The sequence below is a fragment of the Xiphophorus maculatus genome, chromosome 12, assembly GCF_002775205.1.
Source record: "Xiphophorus maculatus strain JP 163 A chromosome 12, X_maculatus-5.0-male, whole genome shotgun sequence".
Classification (NCBI taxonomy): Eukaryota; Metazoa; Chordata; class Actinopteri; order Cyprinodontiformes; family Poeciliidae; genus Xiphophorus; species Xiphophorus maculatus.
Genome location: NC_036454.1, coordinates 29,220,593 through 29,234,496, shown reverse-complemented (window position 1 = coordinate 29,234,496; position 13,904 = coordinate 29,220,593). Strand labels below are relative to the sequence as shown.

The 13,904-nt window shown below is 41.2% G+C and overlaps 1 protein-coding gene across 3 annotated transcripts in view; it reads right to left on the bottom strand.

Annotated features, from left to right (window-relative positions):
• The window catches only part of sema4c (semaphorin 4C), a 130,942-nt gene that overhangs the window by 43,462 nt on the left and 73,576 nt on the right, over window positions 1-13,904 (bottom strand). For all 3 annotated transcript variants that reach the window (XM_023343514.1, XM_023343513.1, XM_023343515.1), the window contains exon 4: window positions 857-1,011. In XM_023343514.1, the coding sequence (XP_023199282.1) occupies window positions 857-1,011 (155 nt within the window). The remainder of the gene's footprint in view (window positions 1-856; window positions 1,012-13,904) is intronic.

Here is a 13,904-nt window from a genome sequence, read left to right as displayed (position 1 = left end):
GCCATGCTAACTAGCCTTAGCTTTCACAACAGGCTACGCTAGCTGCAGTGGCATGAGTTTGTGATTGGCAGCGGTAAGACCCGCCTCTTTGCCCTGATTGGTTGTTCCTTGTTAGGAGGGTGATTTTTTTTGACAGATTGTCTCATACCACAATACTGTGAAAGCGTCTCCCTGTTGCTTTTTCACCTCCTTTAAAGACACGGCAGCTGAAAGGCTAAGAATGTGGAGGCCCCAGCCTTCAGCTGACAACAGAGGAATTCATGTTATTACATATCTCACCTTGTCTGCAGCTACTTATTTGTTCAATTTTAGCTTTTTCAAGAATTGCAGTGTTAACAAAATAAATTAGACCGACAGACGACTCAACAACTAGTAGCAATCAGTCGACATTGTGGCTGTCCTTCAGTGTCCTCAAACGCAACAGAGAAAAAGCGAAAGAACAAAAAGACTTTAAAAGAAGGTTGCTCTGCACGTTAACAGGGAGCAAACAAAAGTGTGAAACAGAAGAGGATGTTTCATGCCGCCGCACTTTCCTTATCTAAGAACCTTTAAAATGTTGTGTTATAATTCTATTAAAATTTATGTCCTAATTAAATCTAGAATGAACGTTTATCTCCTCAGCAAGTGAATCATGCTTTTGTTCCTGAACTGTCCGTCACGAGTCCCGGTGACAAGAAATGTGGCCTTATCATTTAATTTGTTGCCTTGCTACAAAGACATTTCTATAATTGTTGTGTTTGCGGGCCGCCAGGCTGTAATTATTTTTAACAGCAATACTTTCCTGCATGCGTTTCGATTCCGTTCACATCAGCCTTTTGAGGCGCGTTGTTTGCGCCTAGATGTGTGCGTGTGTTACCTGTGGTCGGAGCTGTCTGCTGATGTCGTTGGGGTCCAGGGCGAACAGAGTTTCTCGGGCGCCGACGTACAGAACCCTCTCGTGGTCGGACAGAGTCAGCATGCTGTAGTTGAACACTCCCTGAACGCTGAACCTCGCCATGCTGTCTTGCCCATCTGGATGAAGACACAAACACACGTCGTCAGTTCTAACCTCGGATGATGAATTCTCTCTAAGTCCCGCTAACCCAATGGGAGTTAACAGGAGAGGAACATTTGACCCCGGTCAAATTCTGTGTATGTTTCAGCCTTTTACTAAACAGCTCAGGAAAACTAATGATGTACACGCTACAATTTTTTAAATCCTCTTCCAAACGGTTCCTGGATGTGCCAGGTCCTGCATGTCGGCTTGCTGATCTGCTGAAAAACTCCAGCCAGATCAGTTGTGCAACCTGTTTCTAACATTTGAGACGATAAGCACTAAAAAAAACCCCCGATAGGTCTTACAGTTTGAATTAAATCAAAAATGGATACAGTTTGTTGGAAACTAGAAGGAGTCACATCATTGTTCACTGACCGCCACTTTGAATGACTTGATCAGATTCACTAAACCTGAAATATGAAATGTTAGGATAATTCATTAGAATAGAGTCCATGTCAAAGGATTGAGTTCAAGGCTTTACTTCCCCACTTAGTACAGCTAAGCTAGCAGCAGCCCTTTATATGCTAAGTAGCTAGCATAAACTATAGCTAGCTATATTTAGTATTCACGCTTTGACCAAAGAATTAGCCATAAAATTAGTAAATAAAACATGAAACATTAAGTATGGATTTATGCTACCTACATGCATAATAGTGTAATAACACTTATTGACAAATTATTTTCTACTTTCTTTTATCTTATAGGCTTTAATGCCGAAATAAATGAAAATTATTTTTGCCAAACTTTCACTAATCCAGATTTTGGGTACATTTTACTAAAACACCTTTGGTAGCCTTATTGTTCAATGTTAGTAACTTTAACCCATTTTCTAAATTGTAGTCTTAACCCAGTATACCAAGTCAAAGTTGGTTAGCATAAATATCGCAACCAAACAGTTTTCAGAGCATAAAATGATGTCTCTTCTGACCTTTTGCGTTTAACTTTTCTGCTTTTGGTTGTTTTTTTGCCCCATACTGATGGAGGAGCTAATATGTCAGCTAACCGCAGCGTAAATCCTTTGGCTGCGGTTAGCTGACAGGCTAATTAAACTAGCCTGGAACCACAACAATGGCAGCCTGCTTATGAATGAAACAGCCAGCAGATATTTCCTTTGAGAGGGCTTTTGAAAATCAAACAAAACTCGACACAAGGTGAGTAGCAGATTTATGTTTTGTGGTCAAAGCCGAGTTCCACAACTGAAATTACATCGTGACACCAAGGAGGTTAAGATGCAATAACAAGCTCCAGTTTTCCTTTGGGGATCAGCGGTAAACCATCCACAACACTGAGTAGCAGCTCTAAAGAAAGGTTTACTGAGCCAATATGCAGAAGAGTAAATACAACCAAACTTTGACTGAGCCAGCTGTTCGACTGGCTGTTTTGTCACCTTCCCATCTGTCAAGCAACAAAAGAAAGAAATCCATGGAGTCTTTTCATTCTTTTTACCCCCAGGAATTTCCTTAAAGAGCCGTACAAAAAAAGTATTTAATGCCCAGAAATGTTCACATCTGTGATGAACCAAAACAAATGCATAACACGCCTTTCTTATTTAGTTGTTTGAAACAAATCTAAAAACAAAAGCATCCGTTTCCTTTTCCTTCATTTTTCTGTCATTTAAAATCCCATCAAAATGTGCTGAAGTTATTGATCGTAGCGTACCGATCCAACGTCAATACCAGTATTGGTCCCGATATTGAAAAAAAATAAATCCAGCAGATCTATTCAGTCTAACTCTATGCTTGATGCTCTGAGCGATGCTATGCTTTATTATTTATTTTACTTTATTTTTATAGTTCCTGATTGCACTTTCTGAACCATTTGGAGGAAGGTTGTTTGTTGTTTATTTTATACATGTTTGACCAAGCTAGTCAAGCTACTGCTGCAGTTAAGCTGCACTGGTGCAGAGTCATTCAGTGCATTTATGTCTATGTTTAAAAAAAGAAACATTTTAAGTCCATTCAGCTGTTTTTCTGTATTGAATATACTAAACCTCGGATATCTGTATTGGTGTCGCAAGTGAAAAAGATGGTTCGGTGTTGTAATGTGACAAAATGCAAGAAAAAAAGTTATGAACATTTGCAAGGCATTTATATCTGTAAATAACGGTCTCAGTCTGTAAACCGAAAGTCCTGCTGGAGCCTTGTGGATCGTCGCGATTAACATTTCAGCGCAGCACAACAGAAGCTCTTCGGACGTGCGGGGAACGATTCCTGCAGGATGAAGCGCTGCATGGGAAGTTTCCAGAGTTCTGTGTTTACTCTGGGAGTACGGGTCTGTCTGCAGGGCGAGTCTGATAAGTTCCAGATCTTTATTTCAGCAGCGCGATAAGGTGATCATGTGTTTAGAAAGGCCGTGCAAATAAACAAGACGCAGAGATGCTCTCCTGGAGCAGCGCTGGCTTTAATGAAGGGTGCAGCGGACTGTGGCGTCCCAGCTGTCGGTGGCGGATCTTCACAACCTGCGGCTCTTAAATTCAATACATATTGATGCATATAGAAGATATCGCCATTAAAGGAGTGCACAATCTGCAGAATCACTTTTTTTGTTGGTTTTCTTTTTACTTTGGAACAAACTAACTTTCAACGGCTTCAATGACGCTTTAATGCGTTGTAAAGGCGGGCTTGTTATCGAGCCGCATGCCAAAAGGTGCACATTCATACACTTGTTCAATAAAGCTTCCATTAAGACGGGTAATTTCCATATTAAGAAAATCGACTGCACTTGTTCTAGAAAACAACATAAATTGTGCTTTGCCTAAATTAAATGCAGCTTTCAGAGCAGATTGTTAAAACTCAGCACTGCAACATTTAAAAAGACCCCCCCACACACCTTGCTCATACACACACACACACATGCACACCCCTATGGAAAAAGAGCAGCCTATTCCAGGCTCAACAGAGCATCTAAACACAACACTTGGATTTGTTGGACCTGGAGGCATTATTGCACGAAGAAAATGAGATCCGAGCGACAACGTGAACGGAATGCAGAGGACTTTATAAATGCTCACTAATAACGGGTATAAATCTGCACCGGTGATTAGGTTGTTCATTGTCTTTGCATGCACATCCCTATGCAGGTTGCACTTCTAAAAGAGAGGGAGGGACAGGGGGGGTTTGCTCTTTTCAGGTTGTTCCTTTAGAAAATAAATTTGACTCTGGCCGCCTTGTAGAACCCAGTTATTGCTTTGAGGAAAAAATCTAATTAATTCATGTGATTTTTCTAGTTTGAGATGATCAGAGAATGTTCTTTCCATAATCTCTCCTGCATGACAGAAGCAAAAAAAAAAAAACAATAAAGCTGAAGTTCTTCTGCCAAAATATGAAAAAAAATGCTCCTGCTGCTTCACTCTTTAGCATCCATACGACACACACACACAAACACACGCACACACAAGTTGTATTTCTATTGGTATTAGGACTCCACTTCCATTCATTTTGTTAACCACATTTTTGCCTAATCCAGATCATTTGCCTTGCCATAACCATTATTAGTCTATTTCTATGTTTAACCTTAGCTAAAACCTAATTCAAACCTTACCTCTAAACTTGACCTCTGACCCTAAACAAGGCTCCGCCGCATTAGGACAGGGTTTTGTTCCTCATAAGGCACATGGGTCCTCAAAAGATTAATCAACATACCAGAAATGGTCTCAAATAAGATCGCTAGACAAGTACACACACACACACACACGCACACACACACACCCTCAGCCCCGCACGCACACAAACATAATAAGCCATTCTGATGTCCTCATTAGCATACAGACAAACTAATGTTGTGTAGCAAAAGAGGCAGCAAAACAGAGACGACAGGAAAGGGGAAAAAAAGGAGGTTTAGTTTCCATTCTCTGCACCGTTGTTGCTTGTAGTGCAATGTCACCTTGTTTTTCCCTCCACGCTCCAAATCCCACGTTATCTGGGTGCAAAAGAGTACATGCAAAAAACCAAAACAAAACATCAACGACAACGGCGAAAGCACGCGCGTACATAATCGTATCCCATAAATTGAATGGGGATTTTTTTTTTCTTTCTTTGCATATTTCGGTGCTTTCGCTTTGCGACCGAAAATAGCAGCTGAAATCCGTGCAGCAGGGAGCGGCAGGAACTGGTGTGATTTATTGTGTAACTAAGCGCTCGTGTGACGCGGTGGCCTAGTTGGGACGAAAACGCACAGAGAAGGCTGTTTTGGATGAACAAACAGTTTGTCTAAGCGTGCGAGAATATCTGTGTGGGAACGAGAAAAGAGAGAGCAAGACTGAACAAAACTGGAAGCAAGATGTAAACATGATGTAACAATTCCACTCTCGCTGCCACCAAATTTCAAGGATTTTTTTTTTTTCCACACACAATAAATATTTTGTTCTTGGAAGCAAGTTTTGTTTGTTCCTTTGAAACTGTTTTTTAAGTAGCATAATTAAAAGTAGTTTAAACTAAAAGCAATAAAAACTTTTTCAGGTCTGTGAATGTGACAGCAAATGCAGTGGCACGCTGTCACCACACGAGGCACTACAATTCAGAAAAAAACAAAACAAACAAATGAGATCTCGAAGCTATCAGTTAAACAGCTACTAAAAGCATTTCAATACTCGCCAAACCGCAAAGGTTTTATGTACTAAGACAGTTTTTTAATGTTTATTTTTTATGAAATGTGCAAAATTGACTCTATCAGGACAAACTACATTACTTTTTGATGTTATTTTAAAATCTTAATTTTCCTTTTTCTTTCCCTATATTTGCCCAATCCTCTAAGGATAGGGGTTTAATGCGCTATAAATAGTCTACAAGTGCCCAAAATAATGAACAGACAAATTTATGAGAAAATAGGTCAGATGCTGAGGTTGACTGTCCCTTCAGCAGTGTGGATGGAGAGGCTGCATACTGCAGCTAGAAACCAGGGAACACTATTGTGGGATCATTGCTGCAATATTTGAGTTGTACTTCGGTAAACTGAGTAGCAGTGCTGCAATTTAAGTAATTAATCAATGATACTTAGTTAGATAAAAAAAAAAACGCTCTTAGACTCTTTTCATATCATCACCTTCTAAAATAATAGCCTAAGTAATTTCTATTTATTTATTTTTTTGCCAAAAGTGTTGTTTTTGTGTGTGTGCCTAAATTGTCTTTTGGCAATAAAGAGGTGATTGTTTTGTGAAAAAATTGCCATTATTTTACAAAGGTTACAATATGCAACTGAAGCACATTGAACAAAGCAAGTTAGTGAGCTAAAGGTAATTGCGTACTAGATTGAAGTGTAGATTTACTTTGTTTTCTCCAAAAGCTCAGTTGCTTTTGCGTGCCAAAGTAATCTCTACCTGCATCTCAAACAAACACTTTTATGCACACTGGCAATAAAAAAAATGTGGAAACACCCAATACAGCTTGAATAAGTAGGTGTGTCCAGACTTTTGACTGCTACTGTTTATATTGAGCGAAATGTGCCGTGACATTATTTGGGAGAAAAAAAGATCTATCTGGAGCGCCAAGACTAAACAAACCTCCTAAGCTGGATAAGTTTGGGTTTAATTAAAACCTAAGCGGTACCTGAGGAGCAGGAAGGAGCGAGGCAGACGAGAGGACGGCCTCGAGAAGCCGAAGGAAGGAAGGAAAAAAAGAGGGGGGAGGAGGATAAGTACCGAAGTCATCTTATTATCTGAAGAGCAGCGTCGTATAAACATCGGAGGGCATGTGCGGATGAGGAAGCGAGATGAGAGCGAGTGAAGAGAGTAGCAACATCCTCAGGGGAGAACCGAGCACATCTGCCGTGTTCCACTCAGCCACGCAAAAAAAAAGAAAAGCTCCAGAGATGTACGGCTGAGGCTCACACACACACACACACACACACACACACACACGAACAGTTCACATCTGCACATGTATGCCAACACCAAACATGCAGAGTTCTTGCGTACGCACACTTGCACGCAGCCCTCGATTGCTCGCCGGGGAAGCTGCGTGGTGGCTTCCACGTCTCGCCACCAGGTCCGAGGGAAGGCTCTGATGAGAGTACAGTAGATTTTTTTTAATGTATTTTTATTTTTAAGTAATCAGATGAGCTCCGTCGTTGGGAAGCAGACACACTTACCATCTGCCACCACGCCATGTCGGCCTGAGGCTACGTGACGCTGTGATCTGCGTGAGTGTGGCTTCATTCGGTTAACGGCTACAAGACCCACCGCAGTCATGTGGGACGTCGATGTTTGTGAGCAGGGGAAGATGTCGATGAGTGTATTTAACAGGAACCGGCCTTCCTACTGATTAGGGGTCAAGCAGAAGCATCTGTGCGACCGACTTTGAAGCACCTGTCCTTAATCTGCACTTATTGGGCAGCATTTGAAGACATAAGTGTTTACTTCTTCAAGTTATTAACATATTTATTTCATTTCCCTGTGGGATTAAGAAAGTATTTCTGAATTGAATTGAATTTGAAGTGAACGGAATTGAACTGAGTTGAATTGAACTGATCTGGGCTGCCAGTGTTTATACAGTGAGTGACCGTCTCCCAGCCGTTTGGGATAAATTACCAGCCCTCAGATGCTTGGAAGCAACTCTCTGTGGAGAAAAGTGAAGAGAAAAACAAAAGAGAGATAATACAAAATCAAGGGGGGGAGGAGAGGCGGGATGATTCGAGAAGTCTAGCAGCTGATGAAGGGAACAAAGAGGGTAAACGCAGACAGTCGAAATGAAAAATAGAATGCAAAACACAGAAAAGTCAAAAAGGCTTGACCGAGGTCAAACCCACAGGCGACGGGGATGATCTGAGATAAGTGCAGCACAATAGCTTTATTTTTTCTGACAAACATTTTCTGTAAGTGTGTGTGTGTGTGTGTGTGTGTATGCGTGTGTGTGTGTGGAACTGTGCTGAAATAAAATGCTGGCAAAAAACAGACATAAAGATATGTACAGTACATGTACTCTCAGAAAGATAGCCTTTGATGATAAATGATTGACAATGACGTCGGGGGTCATTCAACAACGTACTGAATGTAGGAATAGATTAAAGGAAGAAAACATACTAGTGTTTCAGTGATTTACTCTCCACAAAGATGATTACAAGGTTATGGAGGCTTTTTGCTATCTTTACACAATACATTTACACCCCACAAGTTTTTTACTCTGTGCGCGGTCCGGCGGGGCGAACTGATTCCGTGTGCGCTTTTACAAGTTTTCTTTTTAATGCGTGGTTTCGGGAACTGACGGTTTGAGTGTTTTTGATGCTGAATCCTGATACATAAAGTTACGTTGTTGCCAGTTGCTATGGCAACAAGTGTGCGTGTATCGTAAAGCCGACAGAGAGCGGGGAAAAAAAAGAATGAGTAGTTTTGAGTTATGTTTCCTAACGCGTAGCACTAAATGAATCATACCTACGTCTCCAGGTTTCACTTTAACGGACTAGTTCTGCTGTGGCAGCGCGGCTATGAACGGACTGTAAAAGAATAGTCTTATAGGTGGCGAAATAAATTTGCTGTACAACCTTTTGTGGCAATGGTTTTATAACATGTTTCTCAAATTACCTAATTTTGTTCGACATCCTCCATATAAAATCCAAACCAGTGCCAAATTATTGATCCAGCGCTGTTTCTCTTTGGAACTAGACAGTTCATCTGATTCGTCTTCAGTTACCGTCTGATTCAGCCGCTCGCCTCAAACTGTCACCATGATGCTTGTTTTCTCCGCACAGTGTGATTGGTAGGAAATGTTCAGGTTGGGAGGGGAGAGAGACTAGTGATGCATTCATAGGGTGTCGGATAAACCATACTTGCAGTGAATGCGACGAGAATGTTAATTATTTGAAAGACAATTTATACTCGATGGTTGCGATATAGCCATTTTAACTATCGTACATTGAAAATATCGCGAAACATCGAGTATACTCGATACATCGCCCAGCCTTACTCCATGGTTTAATGAATAAAATCTGAGTAAAGTTAAAAACTAACAAATGAATGTGTGAAAAGATTTTTTGCACCAAAATTTAAATGTAAATTATCTAGCAACAGCTTGTCAGCCTTAAAAATAAATATTGCTAATTTCATGTCTGTTCAGGTTCTATAACTCCACTAACATGAGGCTCTTTGTTTCTGCTAAAACTAGTTGAAGAAGTTAAATTTGTTATTTTATCTTAGCCAACTTAGCTAATGCAGCTAAGCTGATTTAGCTGACATATTCCAAAACATTTACAGAGTATAATTAAGTAATTAGGTAATTAGGTAATTAGTAATTAGTAATAAAACTCAGTAATCTTAGACTTGGTGTTTTTACTTCCAAGTTTTGGAAGTAAAATTTACCTTGCTAGAGATTCCCAAAACTCTTAATAGCTTGCTGAGAGATTGCTAGCTAAGAAATGCTAACAGGTCACCCTTTTATCAGCTAAAAAAATAACTTTTTTTCATTTTTCATTTTACTTTGACCACAAAAAACACCCAATTTCTAAGCAATCATTTCTCAAAACATGTTATTTTAGGGATATTTTTGCCGTTTTCTTCCTTTCGCTAACCATTAGCAATTTCATTTGAAATGATTGTGATTACAGAGACCTGCGTTCTGTTTATAGCCACATAAATCAAAACATTTTCTTTTCCTCAGATATATCTGCATAGCAGGAGAGCATTATACCTGGAAGGAGTCTGCATTTATGCTTCACGTCTACACACCACCCTGCTTTGTGATGCACAAGTGTCAGCGCATCCTTGAAAGCACGGCAATGAAGATATTTCACACAGACCAAACACTGTAAACTGCCTCGGCAGCATCATCCAGCAATAAGCCAGCATCATTAAGGAAATGGCAAGTGCAGCAAGCAAGAAGCAAGCCTTGACAATGAGATGAGATGTAAGTGAATCTGCCCATGTGTTGCCATTAAAGGCAAGCAGATCAACAGTCTGCTCTGAAAGTAATGAAATGCAGAAGCAAGGATGGGTAATGTTTGCTTTCAAAGCGCAGCGCAGATCTTTTTTCTTTTTAATAAATGAAAATAAGTCAAACACTGAAGGGAATCGAGTAAGGATAAAAAGTGACTGTGGAAAGGCTTGAAAGTCAAATGCAAGGTATTCGATGGGGCTTCAAAGCAACAGACATAAAATATAGGAGCAGTTTTATGTCAGATAATAACTTTATTTATATTATTTGGTATAAAATCAAGCCACTGCACTCTATTTAAGTATTTACTCTCTCAAGTTCAGGCTAAAATTTTCAGTCCCTCCATATGAAGAGAATATAAAGAGGAAGTATCAACAAAAACTTAACTGTCCTACGTTTTTCTTGTGCATACAATAAAAACTAAACTGACTGTTGAGAAATCTTCCCATTCAAGAAAAACAAGCTGACGGTCATGGTGTGTAAACTACCCCAATCATTCATTACCTTTATTCCGATAATGCTGTTTAAAAGCTGGTGGTCAGTCTTTGCCTTAAGTGGATGAGCTCAAATATTGGTGTCACTTTGGTCTGCTGTGGTAAAGAAAGAGCTTAGCCTCGACTCCATGGATGGACGAACGGACGGACAGATGGATTAACGCTGCTGTTGTCAGGTTACGAGGTGGTTTCCTTTTCCCATTTTGTGTTTTTTACACATGTACAACTTTATGACGGTTGTGAATATGTCACTACCTCACTTATCAACCCAGATTCTTTCAGAAATCAAACATCGGCAGGTGTCAAAGTCCTGTTTTGATGTGTTTTGTGAAACGTGCTGTTGGAGAACTTCACTGTAGACAAGGTTTCTGCAAATTTCAAATGTAATACTTTTAAAGACCTTTTGTAAGACCGTTATAAATGGAACATAAAACCTACATCTCCAAAGGAACTAGGGCTGTATAATAAATCAATAACATATATTGCGATAGATGCGTGATCAAAATCAATAATACATCTGATAGAATATTCAATTTTCATGGAGTAAAAACTGGATAAAACAGGAAAGGTCATGCCACCAGTTTGGCAGAATTGAAGAGATTTAAAACAAAAATCGGGTTATCAATTTTGACAATTATTGATAGTGACTGATATGAAATGATTATATCGTGATAGGTTTTCAGGCTTAAAACAAATTGGTGATAAATTTGCACTTATCCACCACAGATGCAAGATAAAAAAAGAAAAGAGCTAGCTAGCTAGCAAGGGTATGCTAGCAGTGAGTCGCAGGACGCAATGAAGATGTCTGCGTGTGGCCGAACCTTTTGCCTGACCGAAAAGTCCAGCAAGAAAATGAAATAGGTAGAGTGTCCAATTAAATACTTGTGTCAAAACAAAATTTATGACCTGTGATTAACGTGTTTAAGGCCACCTTACTTTATTTTTAAAAAGAATTTAACACTCTTTAAGCATCAGTGGACAACCTGCGTAGAATATGTCCAGCTTTGACTGAGTGCTTCTTTACTCCTAAGCCAAATCCATTCAAGCCAATCTTCACCAGGAAAAAAAGCAAACAAACAAAAAACAAACTGCTGGACAGTGTCAGAGACACACACACGCCGCCTGTTGCTTCATGGCCAGCTCTCGGTCCGGACCTCGCCCTCCCTTCTCTCTGTCTGCTATAAATACAACCCAGCCTCCTCTTATAGCTTCTAACCGCCGAGCCACTCGCACACCGAAACTATGATTAAAGGCCTATTTTAGGGCGCTCTTTGAAGCGGAGATGAACACTGGATGAACCGAGAAAGACAGACAGAAGGAGGGAGAGAGGACGTTGTTAAACAGTGCGGGCGAAGCGTTGTACTTCACCCTCATCTAGACTGTCTCTGAGGAGGGGGTAAAAAAAAAAGTCAGAATGCACAAAGACAAACGCACTCCCACGTTGATGTACAAGTTTTAGTCTCTTGGAGAAGTTCACTGGAGAGGAAGGTGTACGACAGAATGGGAGCACAGAGACAGAAACAAGAAAGAGAAAGGTATACATACCCCGGGCTTTTTGCATAAGCACCTATTGTCAGGATTCTGTTTTTCTCTGCTTGGTTTAAACAAACTCTTGTGTGCATCTTAAAGAGGCTTGACACCTCCCGGTAATCTTTGCCGCTGCGCTGGTATTGCTGCACTTAAGGAACAGTCATGCTCATAAAGAAACTGAATTTAACAACCTTGATGAACAGAGGATGTGGTAACAGATGAATAAACTAGCGAGGGAACAAGTGACCCCATGGAGGAGATGGTTTCTGGAATTTATGGGGGCGGCGGGGGGTTCTAGAAGAAGATGAAAGGATGAGGGGTGTGGCGTGAGGGCTGAACCAAACGTTGGGCTGGATGGGGATGGAATTGGGGGTTGGGAATAAAACCCACAACAAGAAGAACAAACCAGAAGCTGGTTGATGCATCGAGAGGTTTTTTTCCAGCCCACCACTGGTGGTGAAGCATGCTTGAAAGAACCAGCTGGAGCGAGTAGCAGGGTGATGAAACATCACAAAGCGATGTTAAAGGGGCGGCATGATGGATTTTCCAGCCACATACAATCATTTCATAGTACAATCAAGTCACTATGTTGCCTTCAGTTGTTATAAAAATGCTGTATATGGGGCGTGCTGTGGTGGCGTAGGGGATAGCGTGACCCACGTTTGGAGGCTTCGAGTCCTCGACGCGGCTGTCGCAGGTTCAATTCATGGGACCCGGTGACCGCATGTCTTCCCCCCTCTACTTCCCCCTTTCCTGTCAGCCTACTTTCATATAAGGGACACTAGAGCCCACAAAAAAGACCCCCTGGAGGGGAGGGGGAAAACAAAATTGCTGTATATATCAAATACGTCTTAAAATAAATTTGATTTCGCAATTTAACACCTTGAAATTGGGCCTCTGTCTCAGGAAGTCATCACAACATGGCTCCTCTATGAACCCCTTAACTACATTTTTACCAGCGTGTCACTGAGAAGTAGCTCATGAAATGAGTTTTGAAATCACCTGATTTCAAAACTTTCCCTGAAGTGGTGCTTGTAATCCCAGGTGAGAACTGTTCTACCAGGTGTTTCCTAATTGCTGCTGGCTGGTCTGAAGGAGCTGAGTGGTGGAGTCGTGGGGTAGGAGCTCTGTGAGCCAGAAGCTCGAAAGCTTGGAGCTTCATCCTCTGAGGCGGGGTTAGGTCCACCCAGGCGTTTTGCACAGCTGAATGGTGGCCATGGGAGATTAAAGTATTTCTCAAACATGCATGAGAGAATCCAAAACAACACTCCAGGTTTGTTTCTGATGAGGGAATAACATGTTAACATGATGTAAAGCTCAAAGCAGTCGGTTTTACACAATACTGCCCCTTTAAAAGAAGCCAACAGTTGGAAATAAAACCCCTTCAGAACACAGAGCAGTCTTCCGGATTCTTCTCTTCCCAGTCACGTTCGGGTTAAGGATGCAGTCAGACAACAGAAAACATCGCCCCTCTCTCCTCCGCCCTCTCCTACGCACCACTTGGCGCAAATGATTTCTACCCCGTCCACTTCCATCTTCTCGCAACAGGCCGGCCATGAGATAGAAAACGCCAATCCCCTCGCTTCAACGATCCCCCTTACTCCCCCATACGGATTCAGAAATACTCGGCCTGCGAATTACAAGTCTCATCTGGTATAAGTCGAGAACTGATGTTCAACACTGTGTCAAATCCTCTTACTGAACGTAACACACCGGAACAGGACGGTCATGGTGCCGAATAACACGGAGACGTCTCGAAGGAGGGGGAGGGAGGGGGAAAAGGTCACAGGGGCATGATGAATAACGCTCACAGGAAATCGGATGAGCTTCTTAAATCAGTTCTTGACGACCGTCCATGACTGTGTTTGTGGCACAGCTGTGGGTTGTTTTTCAGCATCTCTCTGTTTAAAAACAACAAAAGAAATGGCTTTTAAGAACCCTTACCACTGGAGCACTGGTGTTTAGTGAAGTCATCTGTCTGCAGAA